Raw genomic sequence first — 26,342 nt, forward strand, 5'->3', positions numbered from 1 at the left:
TGAAATTTCCCCACTCCCTCTTATTAGAAAAGACTATTAATTTGAATGGTTTATATAGAATATTAGTATAGAATGGTGGAGATTTATCAAATGTATGGGCCATGGGACTTTGTCATTGACGTATTATAAATATTCATTTCATGCTATGGCCAACTGCTTTTGTGTAATATTAGAATCTTGCTAGCAGCAGATGAAAATAATTTTATAATTTGCAGAGGTACGTGCTGCACAGATATTAGGAAATTTGTTAAAATACCTAAAAAAGTAGCTTTTGTCCTTATTGTTATTCAATGTAGGCAAACTGTGTCAAATACAAAATACAGTATGTTCATAAAGTACTTACAGGAAAGTAACCTTTAATTGTGAAGAAGGTAAATAACTTGAACAAATATTTGATAGCGTACTGAATGAAGTTTAGGTTCAAGTTTTATTCCGGCCAACCACTTTTAGTTCCTGACGTTTCCGCTAGATGGCACACGTGATTGAGCTATTCTAACAGTCATAATGAGTCGCATAAGGGTGCAGCGCATGTGCAGTGTTGTTTAGGGTTTCAAGAATCCAAAAGTGCTGCTACATTTCAGAGAGAGTTCAGGAATAAATATCAGAAGCAACCAGCTCAAAAACAAGCTGATATTAACTGCTACATTTGTTCACTGAAACTGGCTGTGGACAGCAGTCTCTCATGCAGCAATTGAACAAGTTTGGCAGCCTTACATTCGCAGTCTGGGTAAATCAACGAGTCGTGCCTGCGTACTACTGAACATGCGTCATGTTTCAGTCTGGGTGGTATTAGGAAGACTCCTGTCGTTCTAATTCAACAAACTGCAACTGTTACAAACTTTAAGAGAAAGTGACAAAGAAAAGCGAGCTGTGTTTTGTATAGACATGTTTAGCAAAATGCAGACTGGAGTTGATTTTCTTAATAAAATTGTGTTGTGTGACGAAGCCACCTTCCATACCTGCGGTAAACAAAATTGGCATACATTTTTGGATTTTTTCCAAGATGACTGTTGAAATAACTTATTTGAACATGCCACCTAGCCACCTAGCACGAACGTTACTAACACTGCTAGCCGAGAAAAAAAGCTTGGACATATAGTACATTCAGTGCTGTATTCAATATTTCTTTAAGTTATTTGTCTTTTTCACAATTAGAGGTTAATTTTGCATAACTGATTTATAAATACACTTTATTTTTTGATTCTCCTTGGCTCTACAGCATGCTAAGGCCTACGGGTTCCCCACCTATTATGAAAATATGGAGCAAAGTAAGGGGGTAACCAGTAACGTGAAAGGAAAAAGTATTGTAAAATAGAGTAAGCCGCCAGTCATCAAGTATCAGGACCTGGACGTTGAACACAGTAAAACAATTATATGTTCAGATGAAATTCATTCTTCGTTGTTTCAGAAACCATTCATGTAGTTCATTAACATCACAAGACAAGAAATCGATTGAGGGTATTATAATATTGAAGCTAGGATATGTGAGTATACTAGAGTATATTATTTTGAGAAAAAATGCAAACAATTCAAGTTGTTTGCTCAGATATGTTTTTGGACAATGTATGGAAAAGTCAGTACCAATAAATTGTGGTGCCTGCAGAGCAGTAATAATTACAGATGTGAAGACTTTAAGAGAAACATTCAAGGAATGTATCATATTTAAAGCAGTGGAACTTAAGCTTGAGAAGTCACATTGAAGCATAGTACTATTGATCCATAGTATTCACACACCTAAACAATAGGTGTTGAATAGTAACGCAAAGGAATGAGAGAGAGAAGTGGAGGCATTAGTGGAGTATCTGAATAGAAAGTCGAAACACACTTCTGATTATGGATAAAGCGGAAGATCGTTAAAATTTTTAGGTGATAACCACACATCGAATGTCATCCTCACGATAAATTGTTTGTCGCAGTTGGGAAACTATAAATTCATTTATTTATACCGTAATGCTCTTTCCCATTGTGAGGAGGCTGCTTCTGGAGCAATCAACAATACTACTCGTTAACTAATTGAAGTATGAGAAGCTAAGTGAGGGGTGATTGATATGCAAAGGACTTCCAGCGTGTTTTTTAATGGCCAGTGGTAATCAAATAAGTGGCTGCTGAGATTAATCTAAACTGAACTATTCTGATGTCAAATACAGGGTGATAAAAAGCACAAGAAAAAGAGGTCAGTGTTAAAGAACTGTAGCCACAAAAACAGTACCGTTTCCTGTGGCAGACTGTGCAAAACCAATAAAATTAGTCAAAAAAGGAAACAACGTGGAAGTGAAGGCGTCGAATTGTATTCCAAAAAAATCTGAAAATCCTAGTATACACTGCTTGAATAATGTCAGCCTGAAAGGATCAACTACGTTACATGGTCGAAATCGCCACACCACATAATGCTGGAAATAACTGTGGACGATCAATTCTTGTTGGGAAATCTCAATTATGGTCCTAATTAGTAGGAGAAGTTGTAGCCCACTATGAATAAACGGTGTGTGTGTGTGTGTGTGTGTGTGTGTGTGTGTGTGTGTGTGTGTGTGTTTGTGTGTGTGTGTGTGTGAGAGAGAGAGAGAGAGTGTGTGTGTGTGCGCATATGTGTGCTGCACATCTGTATTGGCTCTCAGTTACGTTGGATGTATCGGTAAGTGTTTCTTCGTAGCACTGCTGCAAGCAGTTGTCTCGTTTTGGAGGCTATAGCAACAATAACAGCAGAACTGTACAGTGATCTAGTTCACAACATTCACAATTACAAACATAAACCTTAGTAGTCTAAAACAGGCGTCTAATTCTAGCAGTAGGCTATATCCGGCACACCCACCACTGTCTGTGAGAGTCACACATATGCTAACATGACCAGAGTGTGAGGCAGAGGTCTCGTCCGACGCCACACGGTTTTTCACAGTTCGACGTCGGCGGGCGACACCGACGCGAACGTGGACCAGCTGCGCTACGTGTCGATGGCCATGATCTTCTTGAAGGCCTTCCGGAACTCCGGGTTGAAGATTGTGTAGATGACGGGGTTGACGAAACTGTTCATGTAGCCCAGCCACGTGGTGAGGATGAAGGCAGTGACGCCGGGAGAGCAGTCGCCCGACAGCTTGGTGCACAGCGCGTCCATGATGTTGCAGGTGAAGAATGGCACCCAGCACACCAGGAAGACGCCTGCGAAACCAGCAAACAGTGGAACACCGTGCCACCGACTCTTTCCCATCATCATAAGCAAGAACAACTGCAGTTCACTAGCCAATAAAATCTGTATTATTATTATCACCATCACTGTAGCCAGAATTTGTAACATTTAACAATAAAATTCGCCAAAAAGCCATGCATTTGAAATGTTATTTCACTTTTGCTACTAGTTTCGGCAGCTAATTACGACATCTTCAGGCCCAATGTACGCCTCTGAAAAATGATCGGTATTGGCATTCTGGGGCCATTTGTTCTGGATGATGTAAATTCGTAGCTCAAGTGCTTCCTTCGAAGGCATGACTGCAGGTGACCTCAGTTGCAATCAAGTCTTCGAAGCTACTTGAGCTACGAATTCATGACATCTGGAAACATATGGCTCCAGAGTGTCAATACCGATAATTTTTCAGGGGCGCGTATTGGGCCTGAACGTAGCATAATGAATTGCTGAAAATGAGAGTGGAAACAAAATAAAGTAACAAGTCAATTCTACAGCTGTATAGCGAATTTCATTGTTAAATATTTGACCAACCATTTTACAATGTCCACAATGGATTAGCACAGATAGGCAGAATAATCTCCACATTCACAATGATTTCTACTGTCATAATTTTCTTATCTATCTTAATGAATAATTCTGATGATGTTAAATGTCATATTGACTACCTAGATCATCACACTGATTATCTCCACCATCATATTAAATATCTGCATAATAATACTGATAGCCTTCATCATCATGGCATTTTCCAATTCTCCATATAGTACTGATTAACAACACTTCATGTCCACTATCAGGATAATTATATGAAAGACGCTGTTGATTATCTCCATAGGTAATGATGATCCATATATCACTCAAGAAAGTTTCAAGATCATTCGTAACAATGTTAAAAAGCAATTTGGTCCTTATATATAAAGACAGTGTTTGGCATTGTTACCAAACATCTCAAAATGTACTTGACTGATTTACTTCACATTTTTACAGTATTCTCTAAGGATTACTCAGACTGACTTTGGTGCTGTTTCCGAGTGTGAGAAGCATGTTACTACCAATTAACAATCTCACACGTTAAGTAATTGATGCATGGGAAGGTAGGTGAGGAATGATTCATATACAAAGAACTTCCAGTGCATTTTCTTAACAAGTAAATATGAAGTATACAAACGGGGATCGCTCTTGGGAAATATCTCGAAAATTTAGCAACTGATTTACTTCAAGTTTTTCACATTGCTCTAGTAAAAGTTTGGATGAACATAGGCTACATGTTTTATACATGTTTTAATATGTACATTTGGACAGACAATATATATATATATATATATATATATATATATATATATATATATATAGAGAGAGAGAGAGAGAGAGAGAGAGAGAGAGAGAAAGTTTTGTTAGAAAAATGTTAAAAAGTTGTAGACCGAAAGTCGCTAATTTGTGGATGATACTCTAACAAATATTCAGATAAACATTGCCTACATATTTTTAAAACAATTTACAGGTTTTCTGTTAAAACCGATTGCAATGAAGACAATACAGTGCCGTGGTATGTGAAAGAACAGTTTTGTTTCCTTGCTCGGAGTAAGTTTACTTTTGATAGCAGTGCACTTAAACCATTACACAAATTCTTTCTTCAGTATAAATTCTTTCCCCTCATATGTGGTTTTCAACAAAAACAGTAGGAGGTTCGAGTCCTTCTTCAGGTAGGTGTGTGTGTGTGTGTGTGTGTGTGTGTGTGTGTGTGTGTGTATGTATCAGCTAGCTTAAGTTAGATTAAGTAGTGTGTCACCCTTGGGACCGATGAAGTTAACAGTTCGGACCTGTAGGAACTTCCCACAAATTTCCCAAATTTTTCTAGCTCGTAATACTAGGAGTTACTAGCGCCATGCCCAGAATTGTCTCGATTGTCCGAGAGGTGTCTATATCTGACTGTCGCCGAGTAGCTACCTTGGTGCAGCTGGTTGGATTCCGATGTCCAGGTTGCCCTGCCTCTTGATGAACACCACACGCGTGGCCCAAAGAACTACTTGATGCAATGTTGTACCTATCTTGGTTTTTCTGAAATGATGTATTTTTTGAGATGTGTGTGTGTGTGTGTGTGTCCTGTCTGCGAACTGTATATAAATTTTAAGGTCATTGGTTTAGTAAGTTTTCATTCCTTTGGTAATGTTGTGGAAGATTCTGGGATACCAAGCAATTGTAATTCAGTAAACAGTCTGTCAAACAGTATGAAAATATGATTCGCCAAATTCTCTGTGACACAAATTCATCCTGTTGTAGCTGTTGTTATGAAGAAATGATAACTTTCTACTAACAATCAACAGTGTTTGTGGCCAGCACCAGATACATTACTTCCAAATGTGTCATTTTGATATAAACTCCAGTTATTCAGAATTCAGATCCGATTTATTAGAACTTTTTGTTCATTTATCATCAGAAATATAACAGTATTACTGGATTTTATGTAAATACTTTTATGTTTGTTAAAATACAATGTTTATTCGTTCATGTTTACTTGGGTACTTGGAGCCCAGTTACGCTTGCAACATTTCAGACTAATTCTGTAAGTATTTAAATGTGAACAATCTTACTTTTTACAATGATGGAAGGTGAAGAAGTGAATTAAATTTTTTTCTAGGGCTGGGACTTTAATCCAGATTTCTAACAGTCACATCACCGTAATGCAGCTGCATGGATTAGCCTCGTCTATTGCCTTCCCTAACACAATCTTCAGTTCACGCCTTCTACTTATTCTCCCCTACAATGGTTTAATGGTTAGCGCATCGACCTAGTACGAATTTTAATTCATTTCTTCAGCTTCTGTCATTATCCAAAATAAAGTTGAAACTCATACATCTCAAGGAAATTGAAATTTCATCCGATCAATATTACTGTCATTTTCTTGAATTGTAACATCATGGTATATCCAATATTCCTATGAAAGTGATTCAAAGATGAAGAGGACAGATACCGCTACGAACATCCAAAAAGCAGCCTCTTACTAAGTCAGTTGTTACCACATTGCATGCATTGTCATCGCTCCACGCCTAAAAAGCCAATAAATTGCAGTAATGCTCTAAATTCTCTGTATTCACAACATTGGTGATCGTTAAATGCAGCAACATAATTCAGACTAATCGCCTCTTACACGATTGTTGTTGTTGTGGTATTCAGTCCTGAGACTGTTTTGATGCAGCTCTCCATGCTACTCTATCCTGTGCAAGCTTCTTCATCTCCCAATACCTACTGCAACCTACATCCTTCTGAATCTGCTTAGTGTATTCATCTCTTGGTCTCCCTCTACGATTTTTACCCTCCACGCTGCCCTCCAATGCTAAATTTGTGATCCCTTGATGCCTCAAAATATGTCCTACCAACCGGTCCCTTCTTTTTGTCAAGTTGTGCCACAAACTTCTCTTCTCCCCAATCATATTCAATGCTTCCTCATTAGTTATGTGATCTACCCATCTAATCTTCAGCATTCTTCTGTAACACCACATTTCAAAAGCTTCTATTCTCTTCTTGTCCAAACAATTTATCGTCCACGTTTCACTTCCATACATGGTTAGACTCCATACAAATACTTTGAGAAACGACTTCCTGACACTTAAGTCTATACTCGATGTTAACAAATTTCTCTTATTCAGAAACGCTTTTCTTGCCATTGCCAGTCTACATTTTATATCCTCTCTACTTCGACCATCATCAGTTATTTTGCTCCCCAAATAGCAAAACTCCTTTACTACTTTAAGTGTCTCATTTCATAATCTAATTCCCTCAATATCACCCGAATTAATTCGACTACATTCTATTACCCTCGTTTTGCTTTTGTTGATATTCATCTTATATCCTCAACTTCTTTTCCAAGTCCTTTGCTGTCTATGACAGTATTACACTGTCATCGGCGAACTTCAAAGTTTTTATTTCTTCTCCATGGATTTTAATACCTACTCCGAACTTTTCTTTTGTTTCCTTTGCTGCTTGCTCAATATACAGATTGAATAACATCGGGGAGAGGCTACAACCCTGTCTCACTCCCTTCCCAACCACTGCTTCCGTTTCATGCCCCTCGACTCTTTATAACTGCCATCTGGTTTCTGTACAAATTTTAAATAGTCTTTCACTCCCTGTATTTTACCCCTGCCACCTTTAGAAATTGAAAGAGACTATTCCAGGTAACATTGTCGAACGCTTTCTCTAAGTCTATAAATGCTAGAAACGTCGGTTTGCCTTTTCTTAATCTTTCTTCTAAGATAAGTCGTAAAGTCAGCATTGCTTCACAGTATTTTGCGGCTGTGACTTATTAAACTGATAGTTCGATAATCATCACAGCTATCAACACCTGCTTTCTTTGGGATTGGAATTATGATTTTCTTCTTGAAGTCTGAGGGTATTTCGCTTGTGTCATACATCTTGTTCACCAGCTGGTAGAGTTTCGTCAGGACTGGCTCTCCCAACGATGTCAGTAGTTCTAATGGAATGTTGCGTACTCCAGGGGCCTTTTTTCGACACAGGTCTTTCAGTGCTCCTCTTCACGCAGTATCGTATCTCCCATTTCATCTTCATCTACATCCTCTTCCATTTCTATAATATTGTCCTCAAGTACATCGCCCTTGTATAGACCCTCTATATACTCCTTCCACTTTTCTGCTTTCCCTTCTTTGCTTAGAACTCGGTTTCTAACTGAGCTCTTGATATTCATGCCAGTGGCACTCTTTTCTCCAAAGGTCTCTAATTTTCATGTAGACAGTATCTATATAGCCCCTAGAGAGATAAACCTCTACATTCCTACATTTGTCCTCTAGGCCTCCCTGCTTAGCCATTTTGCGCTTCCTGTCGATCTCATTTTTGAGATGTTTGTATTCCTTCTTGCCTGCTTCATTTACTGTACTTTTATATCTTCTTCTTTGGTCAATTGAATTCAACATATCTTCTGTGACCCAAGGGGATCTGCTACCCCTCGACTTTTTACCTATTTGATCCTCTGCTGCCTTCACTACTTCGTCCCTCAGAGGTACCCATTCGTCTTCTACTGTATTTCTTTCCCCCATTCCTGACAATTGTTCCCTTATGCTCTCCCTGGAACTCTGTACAACCTCTGGTTTAGTCAGTTTATCCAGGTCCCATCTCCTTAAATTTCCATCTTTTTGCAGTTTCCTCAGTTTTAATCTACAGTTCATAACCAATACATTGTGGCCAGAGTCCACAACTGACTCTGGAAATGTCTTACAATTTAAAACCTGGTTCCTAAATCTCTGTCTTACCATTATATAATCTATCTGATACCTTCTAGTATCTCTAGGATTCTTCCGTGTATGCAACCCTCTTTCATGATTCTTGAACCAAGTGTTAGCTACGATTAAGGTATGATCTGTGCAAAATTCTCCTAGACGGCTTCCTCTTTCATTTCTTAGCCCCAATCCATATTCACCTACTATGTTTCCTTCTCTCCCTTTCCCTACTCTAGAATTCCAGTCACCCATGATTATTAAATTTTCGTCTCCCTTCACTATGTGTATAATTTGTTTTATTTCATCATACATTACAACAATTTCTTCGTCATCTGTAGAGATAGTTGGCATACAAACTTGTACTACTGTAGTAGGCATGGGCTTCGTGTCTATGTTGGTCACAATCATGCGTTCACTATGCTGTTTGTAGTAGCTTACCGGCATTCCTATTTTCCTATTCATTATTAAACCCACTCCTGCATTATCCCTATTTGATTTTTTAGTTATAACCCTGTATTCACCTACCCAGAAGTCTTGTTCTTCTTGCTACCGAACTTCACTCATTACCATTACATCTAACTATAACCTATCGATTTCCCTTTTTAAATTTTCTAACCTACCTGCCCGATTAAGGTAGCTGACATTCTACGCTCCGATCTGTAGAACGCCAGTTTCCTTTCTCCTGATAACGACGTCTTCTCCGCTCCGACCCGTAGAACGCCAGTTTCCTTTCTCTTAATAACGACGTCCGCTTGAGTAGTCCCCGCCCCGAGATCCGAATGAGGAACTATTTTACCTCCGGAATATTTTACCCAAGAGGACGACATCATCATTTAACCATACAGCAAGGGTGCATGCCCTCGGGAAAAATTACAGCTATAGTTTCCTCTTGCTTTCAGCCGTTCACAGTACCAGCACAGCAAGGTCGATTTGGTTATTGTTACAAGGCCAGATCAGTCAATCGTTCAGACTGTTGCTCCTGCAACTACTGAAAAGGCTGCTGCCCCCCTTCGGGAGCCACATGTTTTTCTGGTCTCTCAACAGATACTCCTCCGTTGTGGTTGCAACTACGGTACGGCCATCTGTATCGCTGAGGCACGCAAGCCTCCCCACCAACGGCAAGGTCAATGGTTCGTTTGGGGTTTCTTACACCATATCAAGTTCTAAAGAAAGATGCTCGTTTATATCAACTTTGGCAATGGATGACCCATTCAGCTCTTCTTCTTCTTGTTTTTTTTTGTGTATGAATCACTCTGGACTGCATAGACAATGTTTCTCCTCCCTTTTCCGCCACATTTCATCATTTCCCCGTGTTTATGTCTTCTTTGTTTTGTCAAAGTGAGTCCAGACATTTTTTTAGAGTTTTTCATCGAAACCTTAGCAATCTTTCAATTTCTTTCTTGAAATCCTTTCTCATTATTTTGTTGACCAGTTTGTAATTCTTCTGTCTCTTCTCCAAATTCTTTGCATCATGTTTTATTCACTTTTCATTTACCGTAATCAGCGAATATTTTTGTGAGTATGATGGTATTCACACGTAGGATGTCGCCATAGAAAGCTGTTGCTCTTTTCCTGCCTATGCCCGTAATTTTTTTTCTGTACGTCTACAAAGTCAGTTACAATGATGTCATCTGTTATTTTGTTTGCTCTTTAATTGGTCCCAAACTGTATCATAGCATATTCTTCTTTGGTTTCAAATGCTTCCATCCCGCCTATTTGTTTAAAAGTAAACGTTCTGCTACATAAGTGCACCAGGGAGAATTAAAGTGCAGTATTATCTAAGTTTAGCATCAAGGGCATTGATTTCTTCCATATAAAGCACGTCCTTACTGAGGGAGCACACTGTTTTTATCTTATTAACTTTTGCTTTAATGCTTTCTTTCTCCGAAATGCCTTGTTCAATTTGTTTTCCTAGGTACTTGAATTTTTAGTGGTCTCAATTTTTTACATATTTAGTTTTCATTATCTTGGGTGTAGCCCTAATGTATCATAAATTTGGCTTTCGTAAAGTAGATATGTAAGCTTGCTTTGTCAGCATATTCTTTCTGTAACTTTATCTGTCTACTGAATGTTTATATTGAGTTTCAAAGAACAGTTACGTCGTCCGACATTGCTAGACAGTTCACTTTTAGGTTATCTCTTTTGTGACTTTAGGTGACACACTAACGGACTTGGCTTTCTCTTAATGACATTCCCTCATGATTTTATCCAAAGCAGATAAAAAGCAATGGGGAGAATCCGCCTCCCTATCTAATTCTAGCTTGAATCTGAAAACTAGTAGATATCTTACCTCTAAATTTCACTTTAAAATCATTGTTTTTTGTTGTCTGCTTAATTAGCCTTGTGCTTTTACTATGTAAGTCGAGGTCGTTGAGATATTAGGAGACCTCCTATCGACTGACTCATGCGCCTTTCTGAAGTCAACAAAAGTGATTACGAAATTTTTAGATCTTCTTTTTAGCTACATTACTATTGCCCTTAAGCTGAGAAATTACTCTGAGTATGATTTGTTTTTCTAAAACTACGTTGCTGTTCGTGAATTCGGGGGAAAGTTGTTACTGTGGCTCATTTAATAATGCTTCTGGTAAAATTTTGTAGGTACTCAGAGGGTGAAAAATGTATCTGTAGTAGTTTATCACTTCCTTTGTAGAGTGGATGGATCAAAATTCGTCTTCAGGTCTTCAGGAATCTCTGCTGTTAACAAAATTCGATTCACAACTTTGGCTAGTTTGTCCAGAAACTTTTTATTCGATTACTTACAAAGTCCTCGAATTACGGAATTCTCTGCACGTGCTATAGTTTCGTTGAGGGATTATATAATATCATAGATTTATCCTTTCGTTTCGGTATGCAAGTTCCAGTGCTGAATACGTTTTTGTCTAAAGTTACGTTTCGATTTACTATATTCACAAATGTTTATCTTCAAATACTTTGAGTATCTTTTGAAAGAAGTTTCATTTAACGAATGCTTCAGCCGGAACGGAAATTGTGAATTTCATGAACGCTGTGCCCAATCGGATTGACCCAGACCTGTAGGGGAGGGAAGAGGGGGGAGGAATGGCAACCGGGGGATGAAAAGATAGCGCTCTGCAGTCTGCACATTTCTTGCGCAGCTTAACGTGCGTTAATTTCCTTCAACGCAAGAATAACCCACAGTCGAAGCACAAGAATGATGAGCGAGTTTTAACACTCTTCAGAGATGGTGTCTTACGTATCTTTGGCATCTTCATTATTTTGATAGGCCTAATCTGCTGGGAGCGTCTCCATTGTCTTGATATCATAATCTACAGGTCTTGGCCCCTTGTGTAACGCCAGTTTTGCATGATTAACCGAGCGTTCTGTTTCTTATATGCTAGCAACACAAAACCCGCTATTTGAAGTCTGGTACGATGACATCGGGTACCCGTATTCTAGGCGGAGTGTGTTGAACTAGTAATCTAAAAGTACTGGGTCCCGGGTTTGAACCTCGCCACTGTTTAAATTTTGAATAAAAATCGTCAGCAGTATCGGCCTAAGACTTCCGCCACGATTTAGTCACAGAGGCTGGAGCAGAATGCAAAGGTTCAGGGCGCTGTCTTACGCTTGGGATGGGAAACAGTCTCCAAACAAAGGAAGAATTAGCAGTCACCAACATGCTCGAGAATGCATAAGGCAATATAAAACCACACCATAAAAAACCATAATGTGTATCCACAGGACACATGTCCTGAATCTGAAAGAGTATCATGATAATCTTTTCATTGGCAAAAGATTCCACATTAGCTTGCATTCGAATTTCCAGGTAGGGACTACCAAGAATGAGGAAACTATGAACGATCCAAAAAAGGTAACATTCGCCGAATAGGGGCGTCGAAAAACAGAAGTTTGATCTAGTAGGGAAACTAGAAAATCCGAGAGAGGAAATGCAGAGACGTCAGTCTAGATGTAATGGGGATCAGTAAAGGGAAATGGAAAGAAGACAAGGATTTTTCATCACACGAACAAAGCATAAAACCAACAGCAGCAGATAATCATTTATGGGAGTAGGATTCGTTATGAAAAGAAACGTAGGGCAAAGAGTGAGTTACTATGAACAGTTCGGTGATAGGGCTGTTCTCGTCAGAACTGACAGCAAAGTATCAACAACAATAGTTCAGTTATACATGTGAACGTCTCAAGGAAAAAAAACGAAGAGAAGGAAAAAGTACATGGTGGTACTGAAAGTGGCAATTCAGAACGTAGAGGGAGATGAAAATCTAATAGTTTACGAATTGGAATACTGATGTATGGAAGGAGTAGAAGAAAGGAATACGAGTGATTATGGGCTTGGGAGTAGAAATGAGAGAGGAAAAAGAATAATACAGTTCTGCAGTAAATTTTTGTTGGTGATGGAGCTTACTCTCTTCAGGAATAAAAAGAGAAGGAGGGATATTTGAAAAGGCAGGGAGATACGGGAAGATTCCAGTTATGTTACATGATGCATCGGTAAAGATTCCGAAATCAGATATTGGATTGTATAGCGAACTCAAGAGCAGATGTAAACTAATGGTGAAGAGTAGGCCGAAGTTTAAGAGACTAGTCAGTAAGAAACAATGTGCAAAGAAGTGGGAAACGCAAGTACCCAAGAATGAAGAAATATTCTTGAAATTCTCTCAAGCTACAGATGGTGCAACAATGAGTAACTCAGTAGGCAGTTCAGTTGAAAGGGAATGAACATCCCTAAAAAGGTCAATCAAAGAAGGTGGAAAGGAACACACAGGTACAAGGAAGGTAACTGTGAAGAAACGATGCATAACAGAATAAATACTTTAGTTGATCAATGGGAAAAGCAAGTACAAAAATGTTCCGGCAAATTCTGGAACACAGAGAAACAAGTTATTTAGGAATGAAATAAACAGGACGTGCAGGAGGTCAAAGCGAAATAGCGACATAAAAAAATGTAAAGAAATAAAAAGATTGATCGTCTGGAGAACTTATGCAAAATAAGGAAGTCTATAACCATTCAGCGAAATTCAAGATAAGGGTTGTAACACTAAGTTTGCAGTGGGAATTACACTACTAAATGCTACGGAGACAGTAGATAGGTAGAAAGAGTACACTGAAGGTCTCTATGAAGAGAACGATTTATCTGATGACGTGATAGAAGTAGAAACACAAGTCGCCAGAGCTTCGAATGACTGAAGATCAAATAAGGTGGAAGGGAGAGGTTTCATTCCACCAGAACTTGTAAATTCAGTGGGGGAACGTGGAAACAAAACAAATACTCAAATTGGTGTGTAGAATCTATGAGACTGGTTTGTACCATCAGACTTTCGAAAAAATATCATCCATACAATTCCAAAGATAGCAAGAGCCCACAAGCAGCATTGAAATCACTTTTAAATCACAACATAGTGTCCATTTGTGGTCTTAATAGCAGAGTTTGCTTAAAACCAGTTCCAGGTTTTCGTAACATTCTGTTAAGTCAACCGAGTGTCCAACTGGTATAGAAGCATACTTATTGCCATTGTGTAGAAGTACTGCTTTAAGGCTTCTTTTTGAAGAATCAATAAAAAGTCTCGACTCATCACTTGCATATTCTATTTCGAAACGTGCCACAAGTCCAGAAACATCACTGCCAAACACCAGGTCACCTTCTTGAGAGAAGAATGATAAAAACTTCTTTTCCGTAGATCGGTACCAAGAAAAGGATGTGCCCAGAGCCGACATATGTTTATCTTTCAGTCTAGATCCTAAAACCTTTGCCAATTCTTTAGAAATGTCGAGGTCTCTAACTAAATCGTTCAGTTCAAATTGTGAGAATGGAATGGGATCGGTTGTGCCAGGATCGTAGCAATCTGTCTTCTTCACTATCATCCAAACAACCTGGAGGAGAGGGTTTTGATACTTCAAGTACATGAGAAACAGGGTAAATGGCTGATTGAATGTTAGGGTAAGAAATATATTTTTTTGTTTTTCAAACTGAAACCTCGTACGTTGCAAGAACAAAAATAACAGTCATCACCATGATTTTTGGGCTCCCTCCAAACCATCGGTATTCCAAAACGTAAGGACAGTTCTACGTAGAAACCATTGCCTCAGTTCTTCAACATACACTGAACAATCTGTGGGGCCCAAGGCTTATGCAATCTGAAGTTTTCCCGGCGTATTTCCAATTTGAACAGTTCTCGGGTATCCGACCGGGTAGCGTCGGAATTTCTCCACAATATTTCGGCGGACATATACGCTGCCATCTTCAGGTGATTCCTGACGAATGCTGTGCCGTCCCTCTCGGCGCCCTATATATACCAGCCGTTACCCCCTCCACCGTTCCTCTCCTGGTGTCTTCGGTGCGGCCGGCGCGGCGGCCACTAGAGGTGGTGGGGGAAGCTGCGCCTGGGTCTGAACTGGGGTCTGCAGTCTCCCTGCTACCGCCGTCGGAGGCGGTCCTCGATCTCTGGGACCGCATCTTTCTCTCCAGGCTGAGTGCACGGTTCCGAGCCTAAGTTGAAGGCCTCTGTCTTTATTAATTAGATCGTCCTGTAGTCGGATTTCGATGGCCGCTTTAGTAACGTAGCCCCGAAAGTAGGAGAATTGACAGAGTATTTTTGTTTTTTCATAGTCCATAGTATGGCCAGTCTTATCTTGACGGCCTAACTTTATACCAAAATAGGCGAAATATACTTTTTCAACGAAACTAAGTTTCTTTGTTGCTTTTTAACGATATAGTTACCAGAAATCTAGCAGAAGCAATCTGGCTAGTTTATACATCCTCTTGTAGCCATATCCATTGTCCATAAAACAACTTTACAACACAAGATAACAGTCACTACTTTAAAGCACTAGTAACAACAAAACGTGAACAGCACAGAGTGAAGAGGTACTGTGAACAGGAGGACAATAGCAGAGGCTCACTGTTCGGTGATGGAGGGGGAAGGGGCAGCGAGACATACAGGCACTGACACGAAAATACTGCTGGTTTCTCCTAATTACTCTTTATTTCACGTCCACTACTGGCCATTAAAATTGCTACGCCAAGATGAACTGCAAATGATAAACGGGTATTCATTGGACAAATATATTATGCTAGAATTGACATGTGATTACATTTTCAAGCAATTAGGGTGCATACATCCTGAGAAATCAGTATCCAGAACAAACACCTCTGGCCGTAATAACGGCCTTGATACGTCTGGGCATTGAGTCAAACAGAGCTTGGATGGCGTGTAAAGGTACAGCTGCCCATGCAGCTTCAACACGATACCACAGTTCATCAAGAGTAGTGACTGGCGTATTGAGATGAGCCAGTTGGTCACCCACCATTGACCAGACGTTTTCATTTGGTGGAGATCTGGGGAATGTGCTGGCCAGGGCAGCAGTCGAACATTTACTGTATCGAGAAAGGCCCGTACAGGACCTGAAACATGCGGTAGTGCATTACCCTGCTGAATTTTGGGTTTTCGCACTGATCGAATGAAGGGTAGAGCCACATCTGAAATGTAATGTCCAGTGTTGAAAGTGGCGTCAGTGCGAAAAAGAGGTTACCGGGACGTGTAACTAATGGCACCCCATACCATCACGCCGGGTTATACGCCAGTATGACGATGACGAATACACGATTCCGATGTGCGTTCACCGCGATGTCGCCAAACACAGATGCTGCCATCACGATGCTGTAAACAGAACCTGGATTCATCCGAAAAAATGACGTTTTGCTATTCGTGCACCCAGGTTCGGCGTTGAGTACACCATCGGGGGCGCTCCTGTCTGTGAAGCAGCGTCAAGGGTAACCGCAGCCACGGTCTCCGAGCTGATAGTCCTTGCTGCTGCAAACGTCGTCGAACTGTTCGTGCAGATGGTTGATGTCTTGTAAAGGTCCCCATCTGTTGTCTCAGGGATCGAGACGTGGCTGCATGTTCCGTTACTGCCAAGCGGATAAGATGCCTGTCATCTCGACTGCTAGTGATACGAGGCCGCTGGGATCCAGCACGGCGTTCCGTATTATCATCCTGAACCCACCGATTCCATATTCTGCTAACAGTAATTGGATCTCGACCAACGCGAGCAGCAATGTCGCGATACGATAAACCGCAGTCGCGACAGGCTACAATCCTACCTTTAACAAAGTCGGAAACGTGATGGTACGCATTTCTGCTCCTTACACGAGGCATCATAACAACGTTTCACCAGGCAACGGCGGTCGACTGCTGACTGTGTATGACAAAGCTGTTGGAAACTTGTCAGCAGGATCTAGGTGTCGCCACTGGCGCAAGCCTTGTGTGAATGCTCTGAAAAGTTAATCGTTTGCGTATAAGAGCATCTTTTGCCTGTCGGTTAAATTTCGCGTCTGTAGCACGTCATCTTCATGGCGTAGCAATTTTAATGGCCAGTAGTGCATATTTAGTATAAAAACGGCTAGATAGCAGTTTATGGAGATTCTGAAAACCAAAATTCACTAGACTGCTGACATATCGAAAAAAGCTGAAAGTAGATAAACAGTTTGTGAAATAACTGTAGGTGATGGCATTTTTTCACTATTTTTCTCGAAATCAGCGCTGAAAACGCTATAAAAATCACTTAATAAATCTTAAACAATATTTATGTCGCTGACCTGTGTTATCAGTGCATTATCATTGCTCACAGAGGTGTAGTTAGTTATCTTGACACGAACTAGTCCGTATGGAGGTTTGTGATCACGAGGTGCGCATGCAGTCTCACCGAGAACGATGGCGAGCGTCTTGGTGGCCTTGCGCTCCTTCCTGGCCGAGGACTTGTCGCGCTTCTTGCGGCTGGCGCGGTTCACCTTGTAGATGGTGAACCTGGCGGCCGCCTGGCCCGGCTTCTCGCGCTTGCTGCCCCCCGTCGAGGGAAGCAGGGAGTCCACGGTCGCCTGGCGCGTCACCGGGGGCGGCGCCGCGGCCGTGGGGGCGGCGGAGGGCGGCGGGCTCTGCGTCGCGGACCCGGTCGCCGCCCCCGGAGACCCCGCGTCACGTGGTGTCGCCCCCACTGGCGAGGAAACGGCGCCCGCAGGGGCCACTGTGGGGCCAGTCGTGGACGAAGAAGACGAGTCGTTTCGCCGCACCTGAAGACAGGGCCACACCAAAGTCATCCCGCACCCACCAGCTGTAATCCCCAATCTGCCACAGCCCTAAATCACTCATAATACCACCAGTATTCGTCACTCATCAATCATAATCACCAACCACCCATAATCCCAACCAATCACAGTCCTTATTTAATCTGAACTGAATCATTATCCACTGTTATCGTCGCAAATCAATCACAATTCCAAATAAATCACATTGAATAATCAGTTCACCTGTAAATCACATTCGCCTGTGTGTCATAACAACCACTCAGTCATCCCCAGCCAATCACAATAGTCAGCCAATCACAATCTCCGTTTTGTCACAATCAGCAAACAATTATAAATCAAAATTTAATTAATGTTAAAAAATATATCTTCTGAACCACTTGTTTATAATGTAAAACACTAAGATTGACGCGTTTCGGAAGTCAAGCCTCCATCATCAGATTAATTAAAAAAGTAAAAGTACCTATTAAAACTCGCTAAAATGTAACATGCACCAGGCACAATAAAATTGATAATAAAATTAAAACATCGTGGCTACTTCCCTTGTTGCCGCCGTGTCTTCCAAGGTGTATCTCTGCATAGTCGTCAAAATATAAAAATTCTAAAATTTATATTTTGAGAACTATGCAGAGATGCACATTGGAAGACACGGCTGCAACAAGGGAAGTAACCACGATATTTTAATTCTATTATCAATTTTATTGTGCCTGGTGCATGTTCCATTTTAGCGAGTTTTAATAGGTTCTTTTACTTTTTAATTAATCTGATGATGGAAGCTTGACTTCCGAAACGCGTCAATCTTAGTGTTTTACACTATAAACAAGTGGTTGAGCCGATATATTTTTTAACATAGGAACTGAAAACCACGATCTCTAATCCAATATGGATAAAATTAAAATTTAATTATAATCTCCTATAAGTCATCAATAGCAACGGCCTTGCCTCAGTGGATACACCGGTTCCCGTCAGATCACCTAAGTTAAGCGCTGTCGAGTGTGGTCGGCTCTTGGATAGGTGACCATCCGGGCCGCCATGCGCTGTTGCCATTTTTCTGGGTGCACTCAGCCTCTTGATGCCAATTGAGGAGCTACTCGAGCGGCTTCGGTCAAGAATACCATCATAACGACCAGGAGAGTGGTGTGCTGACCCCACGCCCCTCCTATCCGCATCCTACACCGAAGATGACACAACGGTCGGATGGTCCCTGTAGGCCACTCGTGGCCTGATGACGGAGTGCTTTAAGTCATCAATAAATAATAAACCTCTTTCAGTGAAAACACTGAATTTACTATGATCCCAAATTAACTACATCCACAAATTTATGGGAAACACCTAAGTTACTCAAATAAAAGTTCTTCGAACATCTGCCCTGGCAACACGTTTCTCCACAGATGAATATTCTGCAGCAGTCTAGCACAAGTCTGATACAGCTTTGAACGAGACTAGACACCTTGCGACAGGCTGTCTACGACCGACTCCTGTCAGTAAACTGTACCAAAAAAATTGGTTTATACCTGATCATTAATGTTCTAATTAATCAACTGTTGCTCGTAAGTGCAAAACAAAATGTGTGTGAAATCTTTTGGGACTTAACTGCTAATGTCATCAGTCCCTAAGCTTACACACTACTTAACCTAAAGTATCCTAAGGACAAACACACACACCCATGCCCGAGGGAGGACTCGAACCTCCACCGGGACCAGCCGCACAGTCCATGAGTGCAGCGCCTCAGTCCACTCGGCTAATCCCGCGTGGCAAACTGTACCAAATTATGAGTATAGCACTACCAAATATAAGTAGGAAAGCAGCTGGAGAAGCGGAGAAAAAAAAACAGGAAGCTGATACCAAACAGTCCATGTTAGGACACGAGTCACAACATACGAGACTCAGATCAAGAAAGAGCTTCATGCAGGCAACTACAGCAGCCGCTTCATCTCCTGTAAATCGACGAGAGGAACTCTGGCGAGATTCTCTGCCTGACGCACACTGAGCGAATGTCAGAGAGGAACCAGCCTCTGCATCGCGCCTGCCTTACGGGGCATGGTTAACGATGAACAGACTGAGAACTGAGGTGTCACAACACTGGAAAGTAAACCTCAGGAAATGGGGCTTCAGGAGTCGTGGCGAAATTTTCCAGCGTGTTGACTGGCATGATCATCTGCACCTGCTGGTCTGCAGGAGCTTGCCACATAACCAGACTAGTTCTGACCCTGCTTCAGCTAAGAAAATATGAGTGAAACCAGCAGAACATTGGCTTTCCGCAGAGTCTGTTTGTCGTACGTTTTACTTTGTCTTCCTGCCTGTGTTTCAAAAATACATGTCTGCACCTCAATCCTTGTCCTTTTATTATTAGTACTTCCTGTCTGTATTGAATACCTTTGAAATGGATACTTAGCATGTAATTAATCTCTGTACGTTATTACACCTCTACCAATAAGGTAAGAATTTCATGTCATGGACACGCAAGATAAATAAATAACTACAATTTCCAAACAAATCCCAAATCAATCAGAATCCTCATGATCAGTCAGTTGCAAACTACAGTCAGTCAGAGTCAATAAATATTTAGTCAGTCAGTAACAATCAGGCAGTCAAATCTCACCACCACCACCACCACCACACTACCACCCCTAATTCTGAACATTCCCTCACCTTAAAATAGATAAAGCTGTTGTTAGCGCTTATGAAGACCATTCTAGAGTGAAATTTCCTGACAGATTAAGACAGTGGGCTGTAACCTTTGCCTTTCTTCAACAAGTGCTTTACCGATTGAACTATCGACACACATCTTTAGATCTACACTCACTGCTTTGCATGAGCCAGTACCTCATCTCCGACATCCTAACCTTCAAATACGTTTTATGTGCGTAGGCTTCCGCGGCCAGAGTCACTCGAAATAAAGGGCACAACTCAACCAGGTCGCATATGCATAGCGGAACATGCTCCTGAAGGATGCGGATTGTTTCATCTACTGGCACGTTCGCAGATAGTGACTTCACGTTGAAACTGGCCATGATATCCGTAGGTAAAATTGTTTCTCCTTTTATGCGTTCTATAAAGTGCTTCGAGTTCTTCACATAAGAGTCCGTCTTGCCAACTAGACGTCTTAATTTGCAGGCTAGATACTTGGCCAAATTGTAAGTAGGCGGATTGATTCCATTCACTATTGGCCTCAAATATTCCCTATGTATATTTGGAACACCGTGAATTATAATTATCCGGGCTGTTATGCCGCGGTCGGTTGATGAATTCTGTGTCGATTCCCAACGTTTCGTCTCCGACTGCTTGAGACATCTTCAAGGGGGGCCGTAGCTCGATGTAATGTCCAACACACCCACTGGCTCGCTACTGACCGCGTAGTAGCGAGCCAGTAGGTGTGTTGGACATTCCATCGAGCTACGGGCCCGCTTGAAGATGTCTCCCGCAGTCGGAAAAGAAACGTTGGGAATCGACACAGAATTCATCAACCGACCGCGGCATAACAGCCCGGATAATTATAATGGACATGATGAATGTAGATGTTAGAACTATAAAAATTCGCCGGCCGGTGTGACCATGCGGTTCTAGGCGCATCAGTCTGAAACCGTGTGATCACTACGGTCGCAGTTTCGAATCCTGCCTCGGGCATGGATGTGTATGATGCCCTTAGGTTTAATTAGTTCTACGTTCTAGGCGACCGATGACCTCAGAAGTTAAGTCGCATAGATAGAGCCATTTGAACCATCTATAAAACTTGAAATACAGTTCAGAAACTCGTTAATACGCAGAGATACGTACATGTTTCAGCTCTAAAACTTATAATAAAAAGAGGTAAATGGAAAAGTTAAAGCAGTTGAGCAGTTAGCAGTAGCTAGCTAAGGCATCGACTTTGAAACACACTAAAATCTCGAGCCTAAAACCCAAAGTTGGAGCCTGCACACTATACAAAATTTAAAAAGCCTTAGCACACCCTCAGCAACAGGTAATATAATGGGCAGATCCCCAACCAAATTAACTTCTGCGCTCCCTTCACAAAACGAAGCACGCAGCTAAAACGAGGGGTTTGTTGATTAGTCTCGCTGGCGTATGAGGCCAAGTGGTAGGGAAGAGTGCCCATTTTAGGAGGCCCAGACTTCATTTCTCCACAGCGGCCGGTATGAGGAACTCCACGATCCTGTAATTGGCCTGAATGAGCACTGCTTACTGTCAGTGCCATTCTTCCTCCAACAGCTGCATGACTCTCAGCATCAAAAGAGAGGCTGAATAGAAATGGCGAACTGGTACCTGTCCATAGATGGCCGCCACACTCGCAGGTAATGGTCATACGATGTAGTGCAGAACTGTGATACATCGCTGAACACAACGCTGAAGACACTGCGACACCATTGATCAGTACTTCATGCCGCCTGGTTGTGGCAACCGTTTTTGTTGCGATATTAATGGTAGACTGTGCATGAGGGAGCCAAAGGGCTTGCCACAGTGATAACAGCGGTTCCCGTCAGACCGGGCTAGCACTTGGGTGGGTGACCATCCTGTCAGCCGAGCGCTGTTGGCAAGCGGGGTGCACTCATCCCTTGTGAGGCAAACTGGGGAGCTGCTTGATTGAGAAGTAGCGGCTCCGGTCGCGGAAACTGACGTACGTCCGGAAACAGCGATCGTGTGAGACCCAACTAGCTTTATTTGTGCATGAGACCCAGAAAATATTATATACAGGCTCCCAGGTAGATGCCATTTTCTTGACTTCCGGAAGGCGTTCGATACAGTTCCGCACTGTCGCCTGATAAACAAAGTAGGAGCCTACGGAATATCTGATTAGTTGTGTGGCTAGATCGAAGAGCTTTTAGCAAACAGAACACAGCACATTGTTCTCAGTGGAGAGAGGTCTACATACGTTAAAGAAACCTCAGGCGTACCACAGGGGAGTGTTATCGGACAATTGCTTTGCACAATATATATAAATGAGCTAACAGATAGTGTCGGAAGTTCCATGCGGCTTTTCGCGGATGATGTTGTAGTATACAGAGAAGTTGCAGCATTAGAAAATTGCAGCGAAATGCAGGCACTTGGTGCAGGGAGTGGCAACTGACCCTTAACATAGACAAGTGTAATGTATTACGAATACATAGAAACAAGGATCCTTTAGTGTATGATTATATGATAGCGGATCAAACACCGGTAGCAGTTACTTCTGTAAAATATCTGGGAATATGCGTACGGAACGATTTGAAGTGGAATGATCAAATAAAACTAATTGTTGGTTACGCGGGTGCCAGGTTGAGATTCATTGGAAGACTCCTTAGAAAATGAGGTCCATCAACAAAGGAGGTGGCTTACAAAACACTCGTTCAACCTATACTTGAGTATTGCTCATCAGTGTCGGATCCGTACCAGGTCGGTTTGACAGAGAGAAGATCCAAAGAAGAGCGTCGCGTTTCGCCACAGGGTTATTAGGTAAGCGTGATAGCGTTACGGAGATGTTTAGCCAACTCAAGTGGCAGACTCTGCAAGGGAGGCGCTCTGCATCGCGGTGTAGCTTGCTGTCCAGGTTTGGAGAGGGCGCGTTTGTGGATGAGGTATCGAATATATTGCTTTCCCTAGTTATACCTCCCGAGGAGATCACGAATGTAAAATTAGAGAGATTCGAGCGCCAACGGAGGCTTTCCGATAGTCGTTCTTCTTGCGAACCATGCGCGACTGGAACAGGAAAGGGAGGTAATGACAGTGCCACGTAAAGTACCCTCCGCCACACGGGTGGCTTGCGGAGTATAAATGTAGATGTAGATGTAGAGCACATGCCCCTTCATATCCGCATCCAGTGACGCCTGTGGGCTGAGGATGACATGGCAGCCGGTCGGTACCACTGGGCCTTGCAAGGCCCGTTCGGACGGAGTTTATGCATGAAAGTGTAATTGCCAGTCCACCTGCTGCTAGGGACAACCAACGGCGCAGGCTGAAGAAGAATGTTGAAGGGAGCCCACTACTTGACCTCCGATGGCAGGGGCAAAAGGGCATGAGCTACAATCTGCTTGGTGCACAATACTGTGATCCCCACGTGTGTTGGTCAGACGGGGTCGACTAGAATCCTGATGACGAGTACGCCTGCCCTCAGGTTCCTATACAGTCCAACATCGACACAGTCTCATATCTGATTTCGGAAATGTGGGTGTCGCCCGATTGGGTTAGCTGGCCAAATGGAGACCCAGAATAAGTCTCATTTCAGACTCTGTCAGGTGCTGATAACCCTGTCTCATATCAGTACACGGCATCACCCAACATGCGACGCTGTTTACCTCCATTGTATACCCTACAAAGCATTGTGACGAGAGTCGTAACACTAATGCACTCTGTCACAAACAACTGAAAATGTAATAACATGATAACGATGTTCACATATGTGTAGTATTGACATCCATTCGTGTGTTCTGAGTGCTGCTCCTTCACTTTTTTTTTACAGGCAGCATATTAGAAAGACGAATAGAGGAAAGCCTGTCAGTGATCTAATAGACGACAGCCTGTCAGTAATCCAATCTCTGACTCACTGATTAAAGAAATAAAGGTGAGGAGACCAAATTGATTTTCTCACAGATTGCGAGTGGGTTGTGACCACGAGCTGGTTCAGCTGACTAGAGGAGTGGGGGACTCACCTTTGGCCTTGGGCTCGACTCGTGGACGTGAGAGGAGGCGGCGCCAGACGTGGTCGTGGTCGTGGTGGTGGTGGCCTCGTCGAGGGTGGAGGCGGCGTAGCCAGAGTCGTTGTTGCCGTTCGCCTCCGGCACGACCACCGCCGCCGCTTCCGCCCCAGCGCCTCCGCCCCCGGGACGCCCCACGTTGTTGCTGCCGCCTCCCGCGGCAGTGTTGCTCAGCACTCCCGCCGCCCTGAACCGAAAACAGGTGATTCTATTCCTTCATCTATGCCCTAACTATTGTACAGAATCTTTGATACGGCAGCAAGGCGAAAAGCTGTTGCCCTCTTCTGGCTAGGGTTTTAGAGGTTTTCCATTGGTGTTAAGTAATTATGTCTACCTAAAATCAGTCCACATGAATGCAGAATACACATAATGTTCTACACTGATTCAGAAAATCCACGAGGGTGAGCAAAATGGAAACCTTAAATATTTTTTTAAAAATTACTTACTGTGCAGAAGTGGTACAAAGCTGTACCAATTTTCAACATATTCTCCTCCACGCTCAGTGCAAGTCCTCCAGCGCTTACAAAGTGCATAAATTCCCTTAGAAAAAAATTCTTTTGCTAGTCCGCGCAACCACTCATGCACCGTGTGGCGTACCTCTTCATCAGAACAGAACTTATTTCCTCCCATTGCGTCTTTGATGGTCCAAACATATGGAAATCCTGACCTGGACGAGGAGCATCTTCCACTGAAATCACACCATTTGCGTATTTGCTACTCCATTCGTAGACTTGCTGCTGCGACAAACACGCATCACCGTACTGAACCTTCATTCGTTGATGAATTTCAGTAGGTTTCCCACCTTCACTACGCAAAAACCGAATAACAGAACACTGTTCTTCCCTGGTGCAATTTCCAACTGTGACGGCCATCTTTATACTGATACTGCGACGGTATGTGTTCATCTTCACTACGCTACCACCTACAGGCCATTCTGCACGCTCTTTGTAGCACGCGTACCAACTTACAGGATAACGGCGTTTCGATTTGTTATTACAAATTTAAGGTCTTCATTTGACTCACCCTTGTATATCTCAGCGACAGTGATAGATTCGGCGTGAAGTTTGTTACGGGGGTGGTGCATCAAAGGATGGTTTGAAAATTTTGAAGACACTGGGAGCGTTTGTGACGGGACAAGATGCAGTATCCTTCTAATGACGATATTCTTGATATCTTGTGCACAGATCTTCAAAGCAGTCCGCGAATATAGACATTTTGCATTTCCAGAGAAACAGGCATATGTCAGAGCACTGTGGCGAGGATTTTAACCTAATGGCTGCATTTCCAAGCATGTGAGCTGCAACTCACGTCAGAGTTGCAGCCATGTAACAGACCCAGACGTTCTGTGTTTTCTGGAAAAAATACTGCAATGAATCGACGCAAACAACGACTATCCTAATAAAGTTTGTTTTTCTACAGAAGCGACATTTTACATGTTAGGGAATGTAAAAAGTCACGATGTCCGGACCGAGCGAGGTGGCGCTGTGGTTAGCACACTGGACTTGCATTCGGGAGGACGACGGTTCAATCCCGTCTCCAGCCATGCTGATTTAGGTTTTCCGTGATTTCCCTAAATCGTTTCAGGCAAATGCCGGGATGGTTCCTTTGAAAGGGCACGGCCGATTTCCTTCCCAATCCTTCCCTAACCCGAGCTTGCGCTCCGTCTCTAATGACCTCGTTGTCGACGGGACGTTAAACACTAACCGCCACCACCACCACCACGATGTCCGGGCCTGGAGGTCGCAGACCTCGTATATCGTGGTGCAGCTGGTAATTGACAGACGGAAAGTAAATGTTTGGCGTGGCTTAACGTGCTGTACATTTATGAGACCGAGCCTACCACTCTGGTAGAATGGGCGTTTACAATGTGCCAAATGCTTTCTTTGCCCCTCTGCGTGGTTCTTACGCTGCCTCTGACAGGGCCGGTCCATCCATTGTACCTGTCTCTCAGGCCTCATGCTTTCAGCTAGGACCATTATACGACTTGCTTGCTGGTTTACCCCTGCGTCCATCTCTTTTCGGCAGTTGGCCAGCTGATCTAGCTCACAAAAAACATATCTCTTTCATTGCAGAAATGCAATAGAGTAATACAGATCAGATTTGCAATCATTGGTGTTTAATTCAGTTGTACCCGGACTTTGAAGTATCGCAGCTAATTTGGATGGATTTGTGTAGTGTAATTTGGGTTGTCTGATTTGGATTATTAATTAGGA

At 42.4% G+C, this 26,342-nt stretch overlaps 1 protein-coding gene across 1 annotated transcript in view; it reads right to left on the bottom strand.

The window, feature by feature from the left end:
* Nucleotides 1-2,562: 2,562 nt before the first annotated feature.
* LOC126292170 (dopamine D2-like receptor) overlaps nt 2,563-26,342 on the bottom strand; it is a 169,156-nt gene continuing 145,376 nt past the window's right edge. The window contains exons 5-7 of the mRNA XM_049986014.1: nt 24,085-24,316; nt 17,086-17,449; nt 2,563-3,153 (exon numbers count right to left, since the gene is read on the bottom strand). Coding sequence (XP_049841971.1) covers nt 2,939-3,153; nt 17,086-17,449; nt 24,085-24,316 — 811 coding nt within the window. The 3' untranslated portion in view covers nt 2,563-2,938. The remainder of the gene's footprint in view (nt 3,154-17,085; nt 17,450-24,084; nt 24,317-26,342) is intronic.

The sequence above is a fragment of the Schistocerca gregaria genome, chromosome 9 (assembly GCF_023897955.1).
Source record: "Schistocerca gregaria isolate iqSchGreg1 chromosome 9, iqSchGreg1.2, whole genome shotgun sequence".
NCBI classification, from domain to species: domain Eukaryota; kingdom Metazoa; phylum Arthropoda; class Insecta; order Orthoptera; family Acrididae; genus Schistocerca; species Schistocerca gregaria.